Source organism: Gavia stellata, chromosome 1 (genome assembly GCF_030936135.1).
Source record: "Gavia stellata isolate bGavSte3 chromosome 1, bGavSte3.hap2, whole genome shotgun sequence".
NCBI classification, from domain to species: domain Eukaryota; kingdom Metazoa; phylum Chordata; class Aves; order Gaviiformes; family Gaviidae; genus Gavia; species Gavia stellata.
Genome location: NC_082594.1, coordinates 81,430,738 through 81,454,494, shown reverse-complemented (window position 1 = coordinate 81,454,494; position 23,757 = coordinate 81,430,738). Strand labels below are relative to the sequence as shown.

The 23,757-nt window shown below is 39.7% G+C and overlaps 1 protein-coding gene across 2 annotated transcripts in view; it reads left to right on the top strand.

Moving 5' to 3' along the window:
• Nucleotides 1-23,757, top strand: part of MID1 (midline 1) — a 101,138-nt gene that overhangs the window by 58,608 nt on the left and 18,773 nt on the right. For both annotated transcript variants that reach the window (XM_059818626.1, XM_059818617.1), the window contains exons 3-5: nucleotides 12,388-12,495; nucleotides 15,625-15,773; nucleotides 19,436-19,563. In XM_059818626.1, coding sequence (XP_059674609.1) covers nucleotides 12,388-12,495; nucleotides 15,625-15,773; nucleotides 19,436-19,563 — 385 coding nt within the window. The remainder of the gene's footprint in view (nucleotides 1-12,387; nucleotides 12,496-15,624; nucleotides 15,774-19,435; nucleotides 19,564-23,757) is intronic.

The following is a 23,757-nucleotide window of genomic DNA, read 5'->3' as shown; positions in this document are numbered from 1 at the left end:
TTTGAACTTTGAAAAACAAGGAAGGAAAGGAAATTACTGTTCCTTGTGTTAAAGTTAGGAAGTTTTTATTAAGGGGTATATAAACTTAAGAAAAAGTTATACTACTTAACATTTATTTGCAGAAATAAACACTAACATTTTTAAAGCCTTTGTCATGTCATAAACCAAAAAATTCAATATTCCATGAAAAATGAAAAAGGAATGTCCTTTTCGTCTTTTGATATGGAGCAGAAGCTGATGTTTCCAAAAATGAACAAACAGGCTCTGTGTCTTTTGAATAAATTAATCTTTGCCAGCCAAACTAAAAGTTGTTGCAGAGCCCCTGTTTCTCACGAACTAAGTGAGCTGTTAATGGCTTCCCAGCAACCAGCTTCACTGCAGATTAATTATCCACCTACACAGTCTTCGCATCAGGCAATTGTAACTTCATTAATAGTAAAGGCCAAATCCCAGTCTCTCTGCATTTTAAAACGAATGTTTATACCCTTCTGAGAGTTGTTTTCACTTTTCACTCACATGAGGAGGCAAGGACTGGTTGGGGACGTTTGCTACCTGGAAGCTGGACACGGTCCAGCTACTGGGGAGGGGGATCTGGGGCTGCCTTTCATCACAGCAACAGAGGCATAAATCTTGCCTATTTTTAGATGGAGTTAATAAATTTACGACAAGATTTATCCTGATGCGGGACTTGATCTTGGGAGACTCGAGAAGTCCGCTTCCAGTCTTGCATTCCCATGGGTGATTCTGGGCATCTTGGCAGGAAAATTTTTTTGAATAAATCAAGCCAAATTTGTATTCTTTATTGCTTTAAGGACAGCAGAGATATTTTTAAGCATTTTTAATAATAGCAATAATTTCAATATCTGAATGTCTGATTTCATGTCTAATGTGAAAGTATAGTTGGTGCTAGTACTTAATTGATAGTAACACTTAATTTTAAAAATCCCATTTTCTCAAAGGGAACCACACCCTGAAAAGTGAATGCCTGAGACTGTAACACTCCTTTCTGTCCCAAATCTTTCTGTTTCGTTAGGAGCACCCTAGCACACTGGGTTTACTCATCTTTCAGACACATGCCTAACATGTTTTTTGTTTTACACTCTTTTTTCCGTCTTTCCACTCTCCCTTCCTCTGTAACCCCGTCTGTCATTTCTTGGATTTGCAGAAACCCCAAAGGCTGTTAATCAAGAAAGTTTTGTTTTCCTTCCTTGGAGACGATGGCAGGTCTACAACCTCATGCCCTTGGCCAGGCTGCTTTCTGTGGAGCACCCCTTTGCTCGGGGCAGCTCGCTGCGTTGGCCCCCGTCATCCGGCTCTGCTCCGCACTCTGTTTAGGCAAGGCGGCTGTGGCTGCAGCCCCAGGGACAGCAGGCTTGGCTATGTCAAATGATAAACTGATTCATAGGAGAAAGTATCGTTTTCTCCACAAACTGAGAAAATGGAATAGAAAAGGCTACTAATCTGAAATATGTTTATTTGAGGTCCTAGTTCACAGCTGTCACGTTTCTCATAGTATCTGTAGAAAAGTTTTTAAAAGCATTAAAAACATCCTGGAGAATTTTATCTTTAAATTCTGTGGACATTCACCGAATGAGAGAGCCCTCTAGCATGTGGCTAAATCAGTGTGTGGCTCTTAAAAGTCTATAAAAACACCTGTGTGTGTTCAGGAAAGCAGCTGCTTAGTTCTGGGCTATTATAAGGGGAGGATGTTTGAGGGAAAAGGAAGTAATGTAATTATTTATGCTTTGGCATAAATTAACAGTCTAGGTACAAGCCCTCTACCTCAGCTGAGGGAGAAGAGGCTTTAGCTGGATCTGGTCCCACTGGATGAAACAAGGCTGCAGTAATTCGCTCGTAACAAATGTGCTACGCAAATTGCTCGTGTGAATATCTGAAAATTTCTGTAGGAGCCTTGGACAAATCATCCAAAAACACTGTTGTAACATTGGGATTGACGGGCCTAGGATCTGGCAGTACAGGTTAATCCCTGGGTGACAGCATCCCTGTGACCACAGCAACCCACCGCCAGGTCCTGCCTCCCACCGTGTGCTGGAGGGGCATCAGCACTGTGGTGCCCCAGGGTGGCCTTTGGCTCACCTCCCCTACCTGCCCCTCTGCGTGCTGCAGCACTGCCACCCTCTGCTGCGTGCCCGCCACATGCAAGGCAATGGGGGCCGCATCCTGCTCTGCTGACCTGTGGCTTTGCCAGCTGTACGCAACTCCGGATTTAGCCACTTCTCAGTTGAATCAGGGAAGGATTTAACACCGTAAGCGCTTAGGTTCTCCCCTTGGTCTCAGTGTCACAGGTTTCTCTGGCTGACAAAGTGCTATGTCACAAGAAATTTGCTTCTTTGTCATAGTTTCGAAGGCACATTGCTTCTATAAGTGTGTGAGGCTTCTGCAAATGTCTTTTAAATCATGACATTAATTGGCATAAGGCACAAATTTGAGCATGAGCCTCTTTTGCCAGTTACTTTTTTCTAAGCAATTTGAGTTTTGTTTCTGGACTTTTTTCTCATCTCTTCTAGGAAATACATGATTAAACGTCTGTTATATAGTCAATACCATGAAGCTTCTCTCATCTGTTAGGCAGAAACATAATCTGAACTCAGCTGGAGGAAAAATTGGAGCAATTATCTAGCAGGGAGGGAAAAGGAAATAGGTTTTGCTTGTAGACAGCTTTATAACATCTGTATCTCAGTCTTTCTGTTTGTTTTGTTTTGTTTTCAATTCACTAAATGTCATAGGAAGCAAATTCTGGACACCACTGCAAAATCATTTTTGGTTGTATAAAGAAGGGAATGCATTTTCCTCTAACTATAACCCTCAAACTGCTGCATCCTTTTCTTCCTGTTTGTAATGGAAATGCTCAGTTTCTAGCTCACTTCTAAAGATCTGCTGCAGGCTAAATCTCAGCATAAAGTTCCCAGTCAAAAATTGGTTTTGTGTGTGTCAAAGGGTGTTTTTTATAGCCATGTTATATAATCACCTGAAAAAAAAGTAGCATTTTGAAAGACCCTTTATTTCGCTGGCACAGATACTGAACACTCGCATGTATCAGACACATTTTAAATCAGTGTAACAACAGTAATGCAAAAGTGATGAAGAAAAGATGGCAGCACCTGGAGAATCCTGCTGTTGCCTTTTTTTGTGCAGCTGATCAAAAAGAAATGAGCCAAATGGGAAAATTATAAATAATGAAAATTCGAGTTTCTGGTAAGATGTCAGCTACAAGATAGCGTCTTCAAATTTTGCGACAAAATGTCTCCATCAGTTTTTATATAAGATACATATAGCACTTCTGTTAGTTGAGGGACAGCAAAATCAAAACTCACTGTCAGCATGATTCCTGAGGACACTCAAACAATAAAGAGGCTTTGTCTGTGACAATAAAAACAGTGAGTACTCTGTTTTCATTAAGTTTCATGGTACTCACTCCTTCTTGAGATTTCGGACCATTTCAGTCAAAGCCCAAGTAAACTGAGAAATTCTCATTAGGAAAATTTAGGAAGAAAGCTTGTATGTAAATCCTGGTGTCTGAACAGCAACAAATGGCCTTCGTAGTCATACAAAGGTGACCACTAGTAGTTTGGAATAAGGAACCTACTTTGCTGGTGGTTTTTTTACATAGTAGGAAGGGGGCAATGGGTTAAACAAGTGTTTACCACGACTGTGAAATATGTGGGGCAGATAACTTGGAAAATAGCTCCATCGAAAGTTGCTTTTTCCTCTGCCCCAGTATCTTCCATTTTTGTGAAGGTGCTTGTTCAGCAGCTAAATTTATTTGCTATATCTAAGCGCTAGAAGTAACTGACATTTTTTGATTTGTGAAATAGACAGGAAAATAGGACTTGAAGGAAATTGGGAGTTCTTACTCTCAATAAGAGACTAATTAACAAACTTCATGATGTGCATAAAACCCTAAGGAGGGTTTTACAGCATTTTTTTCCTAAGACGGTTTCTAATGAGACAGAGTACAAGGGACACTTTCTCTATTAACATTATTTGGATGAAATATATGGCATAATCTACTTTTGATTCCTAATTCCTTTAGTTCTACACTTAATTCCACTCTCATAAAAGTTGATTTCATTCAATGGAAAACTCAGGTAAGCTTTAATCAGTCTTAATTTTATATAGCATCAGAGAAAAGAGAAACTTCAGGAATAAAAACTGACAAAACATGCTGCATGGCATATGGCAATACGGAATATTCATTCAAGGATGTCCAGTAAGCCCTAGCCTAGTAGTCAAATATTATTTGCCTAAAGAATTATTTAATTGTTTTCACAAATTACTAATTAAATGTACAATTGGTCCTATGTATATATAGAACTGCAGAACTTATGCATACAATTTATGTACAGATTATGTACGTGCTGGAATAGGTTATTGCACCTACAATTGTTTTGTAACTTCTGGAAATGGGAGTCATAATTATGCTGACAGGTCACACAGATTGTATATAAATAGCAGTGCTTGCCATTGCCTGTTAAGGCAGCTAGTTCCCATTGGCTCCATCTCTCCCTCTGTCTCACATCCATATACGTGTATGTGCTCACATTATTGTTAGACTGATATTCCTGCAAAACTTTGTCCTTAGACTAGAAAATGGGGTTTAGTTCACTGTTAATCACTGGTTAAATAATGCAGCAGGTAATATTTTGTGCCTGCCATTAGAGAATATAACTTGTCAGTCAAAATGTTGTTACCCTCTGGAACCCTCTGTCTTTGAGACATTTACCTTTATGGGAACAAAATACTCCTGAGTTCCTCCTTTTTCTGCCTAACATAAATAGCTAAACAGCAATTAGAGCAGCAAGGAGACCAAAGGTATTGGTCCTCTAGTGAGTATGTTAAACACTAGGCTAAAGACCCCGGATCCTGGATGAGAGTTTTGCATACTGAACTGTTGGTTACAAGGGCACTGGCTTCATCTTCATCAAAGGATGGGCAGTCCTTTGAACTTCAGTGATTATTTAATTGTTTTTGGTTTTCTACCCTAAATGAAACACACCAAGTGGAATATTTTGCTCAACGTGAAACAAATGCTTAATGTCAGCAGGAAAAACAAAACAGAAACAATAAATAAGTAAATATTCTTCAATTCAAAAAATATTTTCATTATTTAGGTTCAAAGAAAGGACTAACATAAAGGACAAAAATAATGACTGAAAATAAATGATTAATACGACCCTTTTACTGCATCTTAAAAAAACACATCCCTCTTAGGGTTTAGTTTCACAAACAGCTTAATCTGATCTTAAGCCTCATTGCTGCCAAAAGTCTCCCCACCTCTGCTTCTGCCCTCCCCATTGTGTTTCTCTACCTGATTCCCACGTGTTTGTGCAACATGCACATCAGCCAGGTGAGCTCAGCCCAGCCATTTCCCCAGGTGGTCTCACCGGCTTCTGTGGATGTAAGGAAAATGGGGAATAACTTCTTTCTTTTTGGCAGTATGATCCCAGAGCAGTTTGACCCAGTTGTGAAACTGTGGTTTGTCTCTCAATAAATGCCTTTTCTCCAGCGTGCTTTCCTATCCTGAGAAATGTCAGCTATAGTTCCAATATGATGTTGCATTTGCGTTTTATAAAAACAATACTTGGTTCGTTGAAGCAAGTAGTCGATGGGCTTTACAGCTGTCAGCATAAGCATGTCTGGAGTAGCTCTTTATGAGAACTTTCCAGATCATCTGAGTTTAAGATTTTTTATGTTTTTAATGGAATTCTTGTAAAAACAATTTGTTTTCCATGAAACTTCTGGGATTGTTTTTTTTTTGTGATTAGATTGCAAATGTCACTAGAGGACTGCTAGGAATCTTGCTGGTTAGTTTCTCAGCAATGTGCTTGAAAGCACAGGGGGACAAAAAACTTTAAAATAATATTTTAATAAATAACATGAGTATTTCAAACTTCTAAAAAGGTTTACCTTTAGTCAAGATTGGGGCAGATAGTCTTATCAGCCTGACCCAAAGTAGTTTAGCTATCCTGGCCTAATCAATTCTTCATTCACAAAATTCCTAGGTAGCCAGAGTAAGTTGCTGTATTTTTGCACTGACCTTTGTTTAACCTGCTCTGAGACTGCCTCTAAACACAGGTCTCCTAGTTAGAGATAGATGTGGAATGCAAACAAAAACAAAGCCTCGGGCACACTTGAAATGGGAAGTGACCATTCCTTTTTCTCTTGGGCCAATTCAGAATAAAGGAGTTCTAGATGATCAGATGGCAGCTGATTAATATCACGTATTTCCAAAGGCACAGTTTGCCATTATAGATAAAATCAGTTTTACGCATAGACTAGATGAAGTCTGAAAAAGCTTTATTCCAAAAGTTGCTTTTGCTCTACAGAAGACTAAACTGAATAAACCATAATATCAAACAGGGATATGAAATGAAAGAAGTTTTAATCCATGACTCTCATTCAGCCTAGCTATCTATAAAAAGAAAGGGAAGAAATGTTTTCATAAGTTAGCATTAATCATTAACCTTTGTATTTCTGTCAAATAAATAAATGAAACATTGATGATGTTAAAATATGACTTCAATGTATTGTGACTCTATGAAGAAAAGTGATTTACTTTACAACATGGAGTAATTAAGAAGTAAATAGGCCTCTTTCTTTAGATGAGTATAATCCTTTAATTCATCTAGAGACTCTAATCAAAGAAAATGTGTTCCACATCTACATGAAAATGAAGAAAGTTTTCCTAAAGTAAACAGGTACTGGCCATTATATGTCATAATTTTAGATTTTTTTTTTCCTCAGTTTCTGGGTTTGGTGTAAGAAGGAATTCAGGCTCAACATCTAGAGTGGCAATGATATTACAGTTGTTAAGTGGAATCATTGCAATTTGCTTTTCTGACGTTTTTGTTTATTTGCGAATATATAGCAATTCTATAACCATCAAATCAAACCCATAAAAAAAAGCTGAATCTCTTCTTTACCTGCATGGCCACAACTGCAAAGAAATTAATTTTTGAGGCATTGACACCATTTTTAAATAGTAAAGATGAAACTCAAATTCATACCTCACTTCCCAAAGACCAGCCTCACTCTACAACCTACTTTCTTCCATTTTGCATAACCAGTGGAGGACTAGTGAATAAAAAGTACTCTGGTTTTGATGAATTTATCCCAGACAGCATAGTCTTAAAAAAGCAGACCACATCTAATTTAGGGTGTCTTATTTCGCTTGTCATTTAGAGATTATTTGCCGAAAAGACACACGTGCATTTCCACTTGAATACAAAATTGCCTCACCCATAAGGAATCTCAGAGGGAGAGTTTTGCTCCTGCGAGGAAAATTCTGGTGAGACACTAAAAAATCCTCTGATTCCAGTATATTAGTTGAGGAAGTTTTCGTGGGTATGAGTCTAACCCTCTGACACTCTGTTTGCCTTTGAATTAACCATGGAAGCTCCACTGTAACCTTGAACCTCTAGCCATGTTGTAGTTCTGTGATTTCCCAAACATCTGCTGGGGACTTTGAAACCACCACATTCATTTTCTTATGACCTAAGCTTCAATTCAACTCAGGTCTCGGAAGATGAAAGCCAAGGAAGCCTCTGCAGAGAGCAGAACACTTTCCAAAGCAGTTCTCAGCTTGTGGAGCTGGGAACATCTGGCCTGCTCTCCCCTTTGAGACGGGAGGGCTTGTTGTTTCCAGCTCCCTGTCAGACATCTGAGGAACCCCCATTTTTCTTTTTTTTCTACACCCACTCCCTGAGGCAAAGGCTAGCAGTCCCTATCCATCTGTCTGGAAAACCTGGAAAGAACCCTGAAATATTTTTTTTTCAGTAAACTGTCTGTTTGAGGTCTTCAGATATTACAGAAATAGGAATAAATTCCCCACAAAAGCAGAAGGACTAGAATCAGTCCTTGCTTGCTTGTTTGTAGTAGAAAATGTCATCATTTTTGCTAAATCATAACAAGCCTCCCTGTCAGTTTTAAAACTGTTTTGTGGCACGGAAGAGAAGTTTATAAAAATGACACTAATGAAACACAAAGCTTTAAGTTCGCAGTAGTTCTGGACACGGATTTTTAAGGCATTTGTTGATGTCAAAACTAAGTGTGTTGATGTCCGTGTAATTTTCTACAGAAAGGTGTCCCCAAGTCCTGCATAAACTCTCAGGCAATAGATACCTCAGATTAAGGAGTCAACATTCATCAGGGATGGAGGAAGCCCAGATTTAAGTCTGCTCTCTACATGATTCAGAGCCTCCCACAACCAAAGTGAGCGACACGGTCTCCAGACCTTTCTAATGCAGCTCTCAGTCTCTTTTAATGAACTCCTTGGAAAGAGGGCTTGTTTTTAATGTGGAAAAATGTAGAACGTAAAATCTCAAATGTTTGCACCAGACAGAACTCTCATTCCTTGGCCAGCCCCAGCTGGAAGTTATTGTCAAGGCTGCTATTCATCAAAGGACTCAGGCAGAAAGCAAAGCCTTATTCTGGTATTCCTGTAGCACCTGTACAGCTGAGCCCTGCTCCGTGCCTGTGGCTCTTTGGTCTGACATATGACTCCTCAGAAACATACAAGTAAACAATATTCAATGGTAATCTCACAAATAGTCCTTTAGGGCCACAGCTAATATGGTGCACTTAAAGTTAGGCATGTGCTCAATTATAAAGTTATTACTGAATCAGAGGCCTTGTAGGCTGAAAATTTGATTAAGGAGTACTTCAACTTGAGAAAAGCCCCTAGATTAAATGGGTTTTTTTCATACAAAGCGCAGACATATCAAATAATTTTGGAATATTCTTTTCACTTTTAATAAGTTTGTGCAAGCTATAAAGTTGGAAAGTTTATAAAAGTTTATAAAGTTTATAAAAGAGTATACTTTTCAAATTTCAAAGGAAAAGGGAAGTCTGCAGTCAGTGCATAAGAAATCCAAAGGTTTTTTCAAAGCATTTTGTTTTTCTTAGTCTAGAGTTTTTTAAGTTGAGATTTAATTAATATGTTGTTATTCAAACCAACCAGAGCATTAAATGAAACAATGTTGACTTAACCTTCCTGTAACTCATGTTTCATGACAGTTACCCCAGAGATTAATTAGATCTGCTCAACAAAATGAATTCGTCATGTAAGTGGTGATAGAAGTAACACTTTGAGTGGAAGCTACTCAAAAATCCTGTGAAGTGTTACCGTAATTAAGTACCAAAGTTGGTTCTGGCGTCAGCAGACCTCAGTATCGACACAGAAGGAGTTGTGCCCATGTGTGTGTGTGATGTGAACATTGTCCCTGACTGAGCCCATTTAGATTCCGTGCTCTGTGGTGGAATTTCAGACCACTAGTGAAACTGGAGTCATGGCTGAGGAAACTGGTGCACCGGATGGCTCATTGAAAACAGCTTTGCAGAGTTTCATGTCAAAGTACGGTGCATGACGAGAGGGTGTGATGCAGCCAGGGTGGTGGGTTGACAAGAAGAGGGGGAATAGGAGCAACAGTGTTGATCAACTAGTTCTTCTAGGCTCCCTGAGTGGTCAATGAAGAGACACTGGCACTACCAGAGGCTTCGGGTGAGCTGCTCGATGGTCTGTCTCTCTTCATGGACCATGGTGGGAAGCCAGGCAGAGCAAACAGATAACGTAAGGAGATAAATAGGCACCTAAAAGTGCATGGTGGCAGTACTTTCTACCTCTTCACCTACTGCATGCAGCTCTCCCCAGCACTTTCAGTACCATCCAATCCCTTCCAGAAACAAATATATTTTCTCTTTATAATCCTGTTATCTTAATTAATAACTAAGCCTGTAAAATATGCAATCCAACTGTAATTTTATGAAGGTTTGAGAAGGATAATCCAAGACCTTAGTGAAAGCAGATCTTTGTAAACAAATCCCCTCTTTGCCTGGAGGACACAAGGTATTTCACATACGAAGGTTATTTGTAAAATTGGCCCTAGTCCAAATTTGAATATATAATCATTTGCTTAATCTTAACGAGCTCCATAATATGCTTACAGGTAAATGCGTGTTTAAACACATTGTTGGAAGAAAAGAAAGAAGGCTGAGGCAGATCAAGGGGCTCATCAGACTAAAAAATAACCAAGGGGAGAAATATGTTACTTGTCACTTGGAACTGTTCCCTGTTGTTGTTCACTACTAGCTCTTACTAGCCCAATGGAAAAGGTGACATCTCTCTAGGAATAATTGGCCAGGCCTGAAGGCTGCTTTACCCTCTTAGCAAAGCGTGTGTGGAAACACAGCTCTGAAATCACCCCTTTAATTTTTTATTTATTCTAGATATGATTAGAACTTTATGCCTTTTTCTCTGACTCTTTACACATACGTGTAAGCTATTCATACTACTACTGGTGGGGAAGTACATTTTTCTTGTCATACAGAATGTTGACTTTTCACTGAAAAAAATCAGTGTCCTCCAGAAACAAAACATTTTCAGCTGAGAACCAAAACTTTTCTAGTTTAAGTTTTCTTATTTTTTGATAATAATCAATATTTTCCATAGAAAGCTAATACCCTTTGTGAGGTTTTTTGCATTAAAAACAGTTTCACTGGCTCATATATTTATACTGTAGAAAGCTACATGAGCACAGCTATTATTTTCTATCTGATTCATTGCTGAGGCAAAGTGGTAATAATAACGACAGTCAATACACATGACTTGGTAATATCGCTTGGATCTTTGGTGATTTGAATCTTTCAGGAACCACTATATGGAGACTGAAAATAATAAACAATCTTCTCAAGTGTTAAATTCAGCAAATCAAACATTAAGAATCATTATGAAAGTAATCAAGGTGAAGCAGAGAACATATCGTGCCACTGTATGACTCCATAGCTTGTTTGCACCTAGAGTACTTAGTACAGTTCTGTTCCCCATATCAAAAAGGGGATGATAGACCTGGCAAAGTTTCAGAGAAGAAAAACAAAAACAAGGAGGACTGAAGGCATAGTATGTCTTTCATACAAGGAAAAACTGAATCACTTAAGACTTTTCAATGTAAAAAAGAAGTCCTGCTAGAGGACAAAACAGTGATCTATGAAAGCACAAAGAGCATGGAGATTGTGGATAGGTATCAGTAGTTCACTGTCCTTTCCAGTAAAAGAACTTGGGATCATTAAATGCAGCTGGAAGGAGACAGGTTCAAATCCCTCTAAAGGAGGCAGTTGTTCACTTAACTGTGAGTTAAGCTGTAGTGCTCATTCTTGTAGGATGGTGGGGATACTTAAAATTTGCAGGGGTTGAAGGAGAGACTAAATAAATCCACAGAAGATAACTCTTCTGAGGATTAGTAATGATGTAGAAATTGTGTCTGGTTCAAGAAGACTCTGAGATGCAAATGGTTGGAGGATGAGAAAATGATTCATGGGGATCATCATACATGTTGGGACTTCTTCTTAAGATGCTTTACTAGCAGATGTGAGAGACAGGATGCTGCACTAGATGGACTGTCTGATTCAGTACTTGTGCTCTTACATGCATTACTATTCACTGCAGTCCTGTATACAGCTTGAAACTGTGATGTGTTAAGTACCTCCTGAAGAACCTTCGCTTCTCACTGCTGTCTGCTATAACTGACATCACTCAGTACTCACAGGGCTAGGCTTTTCTCGCTTGAGTTAGAAATACCTGATTGTGGTGGGTTGACCCTGGCTGGACACCAGGTGCTCACCAAAGTCACTCTATCACTCCCCTTCCTCAGCAGGACAGGGGACAGAAAATATAATGAAAGACTCGTGGGTCAAGATAAGGATGGAGATCACTCACCATTAATGTCACAGGCAAAACAGACTCGACTTGGGGAAAATTAGTTTAACTTATTACCAGTCAAATCAGAGTAGGATAATAAGAAATAAAAACAAATCTTAAAAACACCTTCCCCTCACCCCTCCCTTCTTCCTGGGCTCAACTTCTCTCCTGATTTTCTCTACCTCCTCCCCCTGAGCAGTGCAGGGGGATCAGGAATGGGGGTTGCGGTCAGTTCATCACATCCTGTCTCTGCCACTCCTTCCTCCTTGGACTCCTCACACTCTCCAGTGTGGAGTCAGTCCCGTGGGAGACAGTCCTTCACAAACATCTCCAACATGAGTCCTTCCCACAGGCTGCAGTTCTTCACAACAGCTTCTAGCAGCTTCTCACAGAAGCCACCCCTGTAGTCCCCCCACTACCAAAACCTTGCCACGCAAATCCAATACACTGATGAGTATCTATTTGCAAGTTCTACCTCCTACAAAAAAGACATTCAGACATTTCAGTATTTCACAAAATCCAAGACAGGGAAAGCAAAATAACATGTAGATTATACACAGAAAGGAGCAAAAAACACCCAAACCAACATTTTAGAAATTACAATTTTAAAATTAGAAAAAGAAAAAGGAAAATGTCAAAAAAGGTTTTGTTAATCATAATGGTTTGCTTTGTAGGTAAATGCATCCCGCCAAGAAACCAAGCTGATGGAAGAATGTGACCAGCTTATTGAAATAATCCAGCAAAGACGACAAATAATTGGAACTAAAATCAAGGAAGGAAAGGTAAAAGGTTTTCTTTTGATCACAAGTAGGTCAACACTGTTTCCTCATGCCTACGGCTTTTTGACCTCAGGTACTACTAATACAAAGTTGTAAAAGTCCTTATGTAGTCCTGTAGTCCTGGGCTACTGTTACTTTCATGTAAAAAGTAATGAAATATATCAAGATTATTATGCTAGACCTCAACAGTTTATTTTGCATTTCACTTACTACATGTGATTATGATTTTTAAGGATAAACACAGAAACGATGTCACCATCAGTAAATAATTATAAAATTATCCCTAATTAATGATACCTTCACTCTGTTACATGTCTGACAGTGTTTCCCCTGAAGTTTTCACTTTCACAAAGTGTCACAACATTTGGTATCATGGCTGGCAATTATCTACATGAATATTTTAGTCTAGATACTTTAATTTTTTATTAAAATAATATCACATAAAGAATTTCTTTCAGTCATTGTCATTCTTGAGAATAGGTAGTCTAACTTATTTACAAAAAAATATTCAAAAACATGCAGGAAATTAAATGAAGTGTACATTTTTAATTACTGAGGTACAATGATTATTAGCGTCAAACATATTGAGCGGGAAAAATCTCTGATATTGAAGTTTCAATGCATTTTGCTAGCTACCTGTTAACTCAGAAACACATTAGAGTTGAATTAATGTTCTTATTTTCTAGGTATCTGGTATTTACTCTTTAGCTGCTAAACTAAGTCAAATACAAACTCTTCTTGTGTGGGAAAAGCTCAGGAAAGGAATAAAGTCAAGGGCAGGTTAAATGGTTCATGCAGCTGTCATGATATTCCAATTAACTTGAAATACAAAGCCTGTAGGCAAGGGCTGACTTAAACATGTTTGAAACCACAGGTTCTGTCCATTGGGTAACAGAACCTGAATTTCATCATTCTGTTAACAAAATATAATTCCCTTCAAAATGGAAAAGATGGTCTTCTGCGTTATTGTTTCAACTCTATTTCTATATGCAGTGAGACCAACTGTGCTTCCAATGAAGTAGAAAACTTCCCATTCATTTGGATTTGTGCTGTATACATGAGTTGCTTTTAAAAAATCTATTGCTTGCAAAGACATATTCTAATGTCTATTAGAGCATGGAATATTTACAATACAATGGACTCCAAATTTATTTGAATATAGCTGATATCAGAATCTATCCCCATTCTTTGTTCTACTTTGTTCAACCAAAAATGATACCAATGGACGTCCAGTAAAGACCTGGAATGCTTTGCCTCAGATGTTGTATATGTTGAAAGATTTCAGGGATTCAAGAGACCCATGTGAAAAGCCACAGGAATTCTGCCCAATGTACCTTCTTTTAAGAGGGTTTGTGGCTAAGAGTCTTCCTGAAAGGTAGTGTGAGGCAAGTTTGTCTATAGGACTATAGTTATGGCTACAGAGCTGGAGACACTCAGGTATAGTGTTCTAGCTGTAGCTGCAAGGCTGCAGATTCAGACACACGAGTCTGACAATGTGGTGTAACTCCATCCTTAATATCACCTATCATCCAAAACCTATAAAATCCCACACAGGTGTATCAGGAAAAAACCACTTAAATATGAAAGAGACTAGATAATTTTAGTGGAGATGTCATTCCTGCCATTGGGGTGGTGGGTGGGGATTGGGTGAGACAAGACTCTTACTTTTAACGTTTATCATTGATTGTCTTCTTGAAGAAGATGTAAAAAAGAATGAAGCAAATAAAAAATAGTTCTTATGTAGACGTCACAAATCATGACATGCCTTCAGATTGCTAAAAGCTCACAAGGTAACATTTATTTCAGTTCATTGTTTGTTTTGTTAATTAATAAATAAATGAAGAGATGAGCTACTTAATACTGCAGTGAACTTTTTCCTGGTTACACTGGTGTAGACCAAATTGTAATCTCTACAAATCCGCAGTTAGAGAAAACATTATGGCGTTAGTTCATCCTAGAAGCTGATCAGTTCATAAGCATTATCAAAATCTTTATGTTTTTCCACCATTTTTCTCCCTTTATTGTTTCAACCTTTAGAAGAAATACCAATTTTACACAGCACTACTCATTTGGCCAGTATTTTCTTTTTGAAAGTTTTCCAAAAGATTTATTTTCCTACTGGTTTCTATTGTTGGGCAGGTGCACTAAGATACCCTTATCTCTGCTTAGGGTGTAATTATATCTGAAATTCAACTCCGCAGCTTCATAACTTGTGCCCTAATTGCTGAGATTGGGAACGTTCTCTTGATTATAAATTTGGATATTTCTGCCAATCCACTTGGTTGTTGGTTTCCTCATTTTGCATGTAACTGGGTCTTAGCACCTTTCTAAATTTCAGAATTGTTTCATTTCCTTCCTATTTCTTACTCCTGTTCAAACTGTGATCCTGATGTGATAACAATGGGAAGGACTCCCAGACCTTTCAGGAACTACAAGTTTTGTTAGCCAACATTGTCTTTAAGTGACGGATTGACGGTGCCCCTCCCTAACCTTTCAGCTAATGATTACAGTCACCTCTACTGTGTTTATCCCTAGCACATATGTTTGCAGTAATAATAATCAGCTCTCCAGCACTACTGTGCTCTTGTCCAGTTAAAAATATCCAACAAGAAAACACCCTGTTTGACTAAAAGCACATAACGAAAAGGGCAGGTGTGTATTGTTAGTAGAATTGAACAGACTCTTTCCGACAAGTTTTATTTTCAGGTTATTTTTTATGAAACTCAACTCAGTAATAGAAAAAAAGTAGTTAATCTATAAGCTGCCTTTAATGCAGATCTCATCACTTCAGGGAAACTGTTATCTAAATAGCCTTTAGTTATCATGTAAGCAGAAAGTACCAGGAAATGACGTTTCTTCTGCTGGAAAATAGGCCAGCTGTGCTTGTTTTGGCTCTCCCCTGTTGTTTTCCATGTGGAAAATACTGAGGCAGAAAGGATGTGCCTGTCCTCTGATTAAAAATGTTACGTGGCTACATGGGGCTCACCACCAAGCTAGTGTGAAAGAAGCTCTTGTCAGCAAAGCCATTCATCCTAACTCTCCCTTTGCATTCCAGCTTTGCCTCAGAAGTGCAAATGCAATCATGATTTGTGACCTTAGAGATGTGACTGCTTTCTTCTGTTTTCACTCAAGGTGGTGAGGTTGAGAAAACTGGCTCAGCAAATTGCAAACTGCAAACAGTGCATTGAGCGCTCGACATCCCTCATCTCTCAGGCTGAACAGTCGCTGAAAGAGAATGATCACGCTCGCTTCCTGCAAACTGCTAAAAATATCACTGAAAGGTAAAGAAGATGTTCCTCTCAATAAACAGAAAAACCTCGATTTAAGGCAGATGGGTTGTCATAGTTGCCATATTGTCTTGTCCCACCACAAATGTGGTCAAAGAGAGGGGGGTGAATTGACACATTCCCCCAAAGCACTACTTTCTGCTGTACCAGAGTGGGAAGGACCTTACTGTAACGCTAAACCAAAACATCCCTTAGAAAAGTGGAGCAGTTGAAAAAAGATGCAAAATAAAAGTTAGAACAGTAATAGCATGCACAATTGAAGGAGGTAGCACAGATGCCAAGAAGACATCTGGTGCTAAACACACTAAAAAAATCAGGTTTCTGGAGGCTGAAATTCCTACTCCATGAAAAATTCTGAGATTGAGAAAGAAATCAGGCAGCTAGTACATTCCTTAGAAGAAATTTGGAATGATCATATTCTTCACAAAATAGCAAGTGGCAAGGTAACAAAATGTGTAACTTTGGGAACCTGCAACATGCATGTCTGAGGTAGCCCACTCAAAGAGTTGGAGATTCAACAGCTTGAGTGTCAGGAAGTTATGGCAGCTGCTGTGTTGGGTCCCTGGATGCAGGGCATTTTTACTACTTCTAGGATCCTAGCTTCTTTTAAGCATGCCAGATATGTCAAGGACCCAAAGACAAGGGAGGAAGTCTTTCCAGGAAACTGTGCTGTCAGAAAATGTGGCCTGGTTTTCAGTGCAACACTGTGAATGCTGAAACATTGCCGCTGAATTTCAGCAGTATTTTCTGGTGAAAAAATACTCTGTTGGAATTATCAGCTGTTTAGCCATCAGTAAGACAAATAAAAAGCAGGAGAATGTATCTGGACAATGAAGAAGAAAACTATTAAAAAGTATGCTCATTTATTCAGCTATTTTTTTATCTCTGGTTTCACATTATATCTTCACATTGTCCACCTAATTTTCACCTAATCTGAAGCATGAAATTCCCTGCTGTTATTATGGTTTTTTTAAGTCGTCACTTACTCTGGAGTGCTGAATGCAGATTCTCTGAATATCAGGCTTCACCAAAGCTATTTAATCAATTTATAAATAAACCAGCAACACTGGGTTGCTTGTTACAGGTTCAGAGAATTGAAAATCTGTTGAGAAAGGCAAGGCAAGGTAAAGGAAGGGTAGGCAAGGCAAGGCAATGGATTACATTTGATCTGTCAGACTCAGACCCTGGTTTGTATTCTGTCACCAAGCTACACTGTGGCACTTCTTTTTCCCAGCTGAAGCTGATAGTAGAACTACCACATGAGTATCATGAGCAAAAAGGTGAGGATCTGGCCTTTTTTCATTATTTGGTGGAATGAGATGTAGGGCAGAAACCTGTGGAGACACAAAGCTTTTTAACTGACTACCAGAGAATATTCAGAGAAGCTCCATTTTCACCTTGTAAACATGAACAGTTGCATCATAAATACAGTCACAGGAGAGACACTCAGAAAGCAGAAATGAGACCAGCTGACATATGTGCCCAATCAAATCTAATTCTTGGCTATCGCAGATTGCTGTCTGTAATGAGATGGTGGTGAATGCCCTGAAAATCAGAGAATCATTTCAAGCAGTGAATAAAACTGAGGGGAAAAACGCACCAAGTGCTTGCAGACAAATTGCAAGTGGAAAGAGACTAAATCTGATTAATAAATTACTCCCCACAAGTAACTCTCTTAGTTCTCATGCGGTGAGCAATATCTTGTTTGCTTCTAGACTGCTGATGTAACAGTCTCACCAGGGCCCTGAGCTCCAGCAGCTAAAACAGTCTCCTGAAATTATGCTCATTGCATTTCTTCATGCACATATTTCAAAGTAATTGCAGTATAATATTCTCTGTTGTAAGCACAAGAGGCGACTATGTGCAGCAAAGATATTACACACACTACAATGATGTAGGTCGTGCATTATTTACAGTGGGTGCAATGCATTTATCCTAGAAAAACCCTTTCCAACCAAGCACAGTGTCAGATAGAGCAGGCAGAAGTACAAGAGGAAATTCAGTCCTCTGAACTTAATACAGTGGAAACTGCGAACTGTTGGGCTCACTGAAAACTGGCTTTAACACGCATACTCACGGTGCATCCTTTGCATATCCCCAAACAAAGTCCAAAAGGGCCTGGTGATATGGTCTTCTTCACAATAAATATGTGCTTTATGGAGATATTCAAAGAAGGTCTTCATCTCATATACCTGCTTGCTGGTTTCTCAAGAAAGCCGTTGTTAATTTTGTAGAGATGTTTGCCCTAAGACAGGCCTACAAGAAATGCATGTCTTTTTTTCCTACTAGATATAAAACACCATAGCGTAACTGCAGATGAACTACTGGGGGGTGGGAGGGGTGGGGGAGGAAAAAAAAGAAGTGAAAGATCTCAGGGAATTTTTCCCTCTAAGTACATGGGGCAAAAGACACTTCAATTATCCTCTCTAAAAAACCCCCATCTGTACTATGCCTACTAGGATCTACTTTAAACTTAGCTCTACAACTACAGTTGCAAGAGAAACGGTGCTGAAAACTGTATAACATGAATTATTGACTAGGAAACCTCCTCAGCTCAGCTTTTGAAAATTATGCAAAAGACAATGAGATGTGCAGCTCAGTTTTTGACTTTCCTAACTGCATTTTACTGAAATACCACACAAGAAAAATATGAAAACATAGTTTTTAGTAAGCATTTGGCCTGGAGCCATTTGAGTCATGTCTACAGAGAAATACTCTGATTTGGGAAACTGTTAATTGAAGCAATCAAAATATTTTGATCTGACATGTGCCATGAATGACAGATAACTGACATACCTTGTGTGCATGGTTGTGTGTTTACCTCCAAACTCAAACAATTAACAAATGAGGTTTAACAACCTCTTTGCTTAAACGGACCAAACTTTCTGTAAACATATCCAGTATCCAGCTCTCCAGTAACATATATTTTGAGATATCAGGCTGAAGGGTCTGAAAGATACATCCTGATGGCAGTTTTCTTATGAAAGCTCATCTCTCTATATTAGTACGGCTGGACAGACAAAAAGTGGATGTAGCTCCTGAAATGAAGTGGGCAAGGAAACTTTTCAGTTTTGGTGGAAGTGTAAGTATGCACACATGCTTTGCAGGGAAAAGCCTTTCAAAATAAACTGTGCTGACATCTATTTGTTTTATCCCCCCCCGTGCTTTTTGAAGTTAACAGCAGTGTGCTGTGCTGAACAGCTGAGGAGGTGTGGGGATCTGCACCAAGCCCTTGGGACAGCAATGCCAAGGAAAGACTGGAGCAAGAAACTGCTTGGGAAAACAAGGGTTGGGAGAGATGAAGCATCTGTCAGGATTGCTTAAAACACAGATAAATATGGTGCGATTGCTACTTTGGTTCAGTGAGTGACGAGAAAGAACATTTCAAAGTATATTGTTTAACCAATATTTTGTTAAAAACTTATCTGACACTGCATGTTGGGCAAAAACTAAGTAATAAAAAATTTTACTGGAGCTTTTACCTGCAAAAATAAAAGTGGCAGGAGAAGCTCCTAACTTAAACCATATAAATAAAATACATGTAGAAGTTTTTGTCAAGCTTTTGAGAAGCGTTAACAATCATAATGATCAGGTCCTACCTTGGTGTGAAAGTTATTGTGTCTTGGGTGCTAAAAGACTTTCTCTTTTCATTATAGGGTTTCCATGGCAACTGCATCCTCCCAGGTCCTAATTCCTGAAATTAATCTCAACGATACTTTCGATACTTTCGCACTTGATTTTACCAGGGAGAAGAAATTGTTGGAATGCCTTGATTACCTTACAGGTAATTTTTTTCTCGAGGTGCTACTATTGTATGTTCCTCATAAAATAGTAGTGCTAGGATTTTCTTCATTCCTCTCTGTGGTCAGTTAACTTTGGCTGACTGCCAGGTGCCCACCAAGCCGCTCTCTCACTTCACCTCCTCAGCAAGACAGCAGGAGAAAATAAGATGAAAAGCTCATGGGTTGAGATAAGGACAGGGAGATCCTTCAAGAGTTAGTGCGACAGGCAATACAGACTCAACTTGGGGAAGATTAATGCAATTTATTGCCAATTAATTGTAAGAGTAGGATACTGAGGAATAAAAACAAAGCTAAAAGCACTTTCCCCCCACCCCATCCTTCTTCCCGGGCTCACCTTCACTCCCAACTGTTCTACGTCCTCCCCCCGAGTGGCACAGGGGGATGGGGAATGGGGGTTGCGGTCAGTTCATCACACACTGTCTCTGCTCCTCCTTCCTCCTCACGCTCTTCCCTTGCTCTGGTGTGGTTCCCTCCCACGGGATACAGTTCTTCAAAAACCTCTGCAACATGGGTCCTTTCCACGGGGTACAGTCCTTCAGGAATGGACTCTATTGTGGGTCCCCCGTGAGCCATGGTTCCTGCCAGAAAACCTGCTCCTGTGTGGGCTCTGCTCCGCAGACTGCAGCTTCCTTCAGGGCATATCCACCTGCACCCGTGTGGGTCTTCCACAGGCTGCAGCGTGGATATCTGCTCCAGTGTGGTCCTCCATGGGCTGCAGAGGGACAACCTGTGTCACCATGGTCTTCTCCATGGGCTGCTGGGGAATCTCTGCTCCAGTGCCTGGAGCACCTCCTCCCCCTCCTTCTTCACTGACCTTGGTGTCTGCAGGGCTGTTTCTCTCACATTTTCTCACTCCTCTCTCTCCCAGCTGCTGTGCAGACTTTTTTCCCTCTCTTAAATATGTTATCACAGAGGCACTACCAGCATCAGTGATGGGCTTAGCTTTGGGCAGCGGTGGGTCTGTCTTAGAACTGGTTGTGTCCAACATGCGGTCAGCTCCTGGTCTTTTCTGACAGAAGTCAGCCCTGCAGCCCAACCGCTACCAAAACCTTGCCACATAAACCCAATACACTCTCCCTCTTAATCCCAACTATATTACCCCCAGCAGCCCCAGAATAACCCAGGAAGGATTAGGTGCTACAGAGGACAACTGGAATGCATTTGCTACCTCCTCTCCTTGCATTCCTCCCCCCCAGAGTGTGGGCAAGTGGGAGTGAGAAATGGTTAAAAGCCACCGCAGCAGACTGAAATGAAAGAACAACTGGAACTCAGCCTGGAGCAGCCAGGGGAGGGAGAGCAGGGACCAAATCCCATTTCCCAGGGGACGAATACTCCACATGTTACCCTCTCCCTTGGGGCTGCCTCCTGTCCGCAGCAGATTGCAGCCTGGCAGATTACCCATGAGCATCCAGAAGCTGTTCATGCAATCAACATCAAAGGCTCAGCAATGAATGATGTTTTCTCATGCCAGTGACACTGTGTATTTCCCCCACCACAGAACTGGAGGACCTCACTGTGTCTGGGACTAGAGAGCACGCAGTATGCTCTGCACCAGGGTGTGGGATGGGTTCTCCACAGAGCAGATCCCCAGCTCGCTTAACTGAGAGCTTTGGCCTGAAGAAGCCCACAGGATTAGACCCTTACTGAAGGCCTGAGTAATGTGCGATCTGAGAGTATATAATGACTCACAAAGAGAAACAAATTACTGTAATTTAGAATGTTTTGATTTCAATGCCAGAATCAGAATAACTCATTCCAGTTCAATTGAAAACAGAAGAGACACGGGGTAGGTTTTTGCTTTTCAGGGTCTTTAAGCATCTGCTGTTAACAGCGAGAATTTGCAATGAAAGTCACAAAGCACTGTTAGAAAAGCACTTGAAAACACTTCCTGGGCCCATTCTCTTAGCCTGGTTTGCAGGAGATATACCCCTGTTATTTCAGAAGAATGTGAGAGCACAGAGTCTCCTCATTGCCAACCACTGGATCTTTTCCATGCAGAGGGCTGGCTTCTGGCTTTTCTGCAGGAGAATAAGTGAACAGATTAATACTGGGAAGAGCAAGGCTGTATGCATGCACAGGACAACACCACACGTGCCTTATAGAGCTGTGGGGTTCTTGCCATAACTGAAAGAAATATTTTATCTGCAAGAAATTTCTGTATCACTGTGTAACTGGTGAATACAATCAGTGTTTAACACATACTCAAGTAAATAATACACAATAATAACATGGTTAGAGTCATTTGAACTTTTTATACAGCACTGGTGAAATGTTATGGTATCTGCTTTTCCCCTCACTCCCCTCTCCCCAAAGTCTGCTGGAATTTTTCTGCCATGTTGAGTATTCACCCCAAAATTATAAAAAGCCAAGGAAATGAAAGGAAGGATTAAGAAAAAGCCAGACTCATTTGCCCTAACCTAGGAATCTACCCGTAGAATAGTCAGCCTCAGCTTCCTTTATAGTTGAAGAAGAGGAATAACCACCTCATTTTAAGACACGTATATCAGGTCAGTTGACTCCATTCTGGAGGTGCCTATTTCTCCCAATTGGCTCCGAACAGGGGCTAGAGAGACTCATTCAAATATAGATAATTGTGGTTTAGATCTTTAAAATTATACGAGGTGAACTCTATCTAGCAGTCTGTTCCTGCACCCCCCAGGTCTTCTCCCCTTTGTATATCATATGTCAATATTACCAGCCTAATTGCTGTACACTGAAGAAACTGAAGGTTGTATCTGTAACAAAATGAAGGGTGGTCTTGCTACAAAGATCCTTTCCGTGGTCCATCATGCTGGCTGTGTCATTTACACAGGCCCTTCTCTGCCTTCTTCCCTCCTGATGTGGATGCACAGACTTGAAAAACTGCTCACAATGCAGTCTAAGGGAACTTGCCAATGTATCAAGCAGTTTAGCTGTTTTTTCCTAATCTACCATTTTAATCCTTGCCCTTGATGCCCAGTGAAGAACAGTTTTAGCTGTCTCTGTCTCTGTACTATTTTTCTTCACATTAATAAATAGCATATGGCTTCAATGGCAAAATCCAAAACACATGTCTAAATTATCTGAACATAAAATACAACCTATGCAGACAGTGAAAATATGTTTATGTAAATATATGTATATATGTAATGTATATGTGTATATGTATAGTCCCAAGAGTCAAATGCACTTGATTATTCACTATTGTTGTTCAGAAACTCTAGAGGAAGATTTATTTTATTTTACCCCTTTCAGATTGATGAATGGAATCTTCATAGGTCTTAAACTGAAAACTGTGTGACAGACTGAATTGGGCTTTACTTTTAACATGTTTCACAGTTAAGTAAAATGATGACCATTTGTAAGTCCTAGTGGTACATCTGTGTTGTGAATCAAGTCAAGAAGCCTATATTACATCTATTGTCTGTACTGCTTCTGAACAAAATGTCAAAGCCTGAATTCCAGCTTCATTCTCTCTGATGTCAGTTGCCTTTGAAGCAATTGACCTTAGTTGTCTTCTGGAGATTTTCTTCTCCTTTGGTTCTTTCCAGTGTACTATTTGTGAGATCTTTTTTATCCTCCATCTCCCCATCCCCAGTTTTCTATGTGGCACATTAAAGTTTGCATCTTTCTTTCTTCCCAGGCTATTTCTTTCCCAAATACAAGTTTAACTAGTTTGTGCTTATCATTTACACAGCTGTCTGTCCAAAGCTTCTGCTATCCATATTAAAATCTCTGATATCTCTCTGAAAGTTGCCAGCCAGACATTGAGATGTCAAGCTCAGTATAGTAAAACAATACCCTTAATCTTCCTCTGACTGTTCTATCTTCTGTATATATAGCCTTGATGTCTCTTGAAAGCTTTCTTATCTTGCCAGTTCCTCAAACTCTTCATCTGGAACTCATCTTTTTTCTAAACATGTATCTAGCTAGATCCAGACAATGTATATGACTTGCAAACTCTCCGCACAATATTACTAACATAAGGACTTTTAAAATCCATTTTGAATCAAAAATACCTGTTCTATGTCTTAATACTTTGAAATCAGTTGCAAGAACATCTATTTTTTGACCCTGTAATTTGCCCTGCTTCAGAAATCCCACCTGAAACAATGATACATTTTTTTCATCCATCACTTTAGCTATGACTGTATTAAGAAATATGCATTGCCTAGCATATGCCAGCAGTTTTTTCA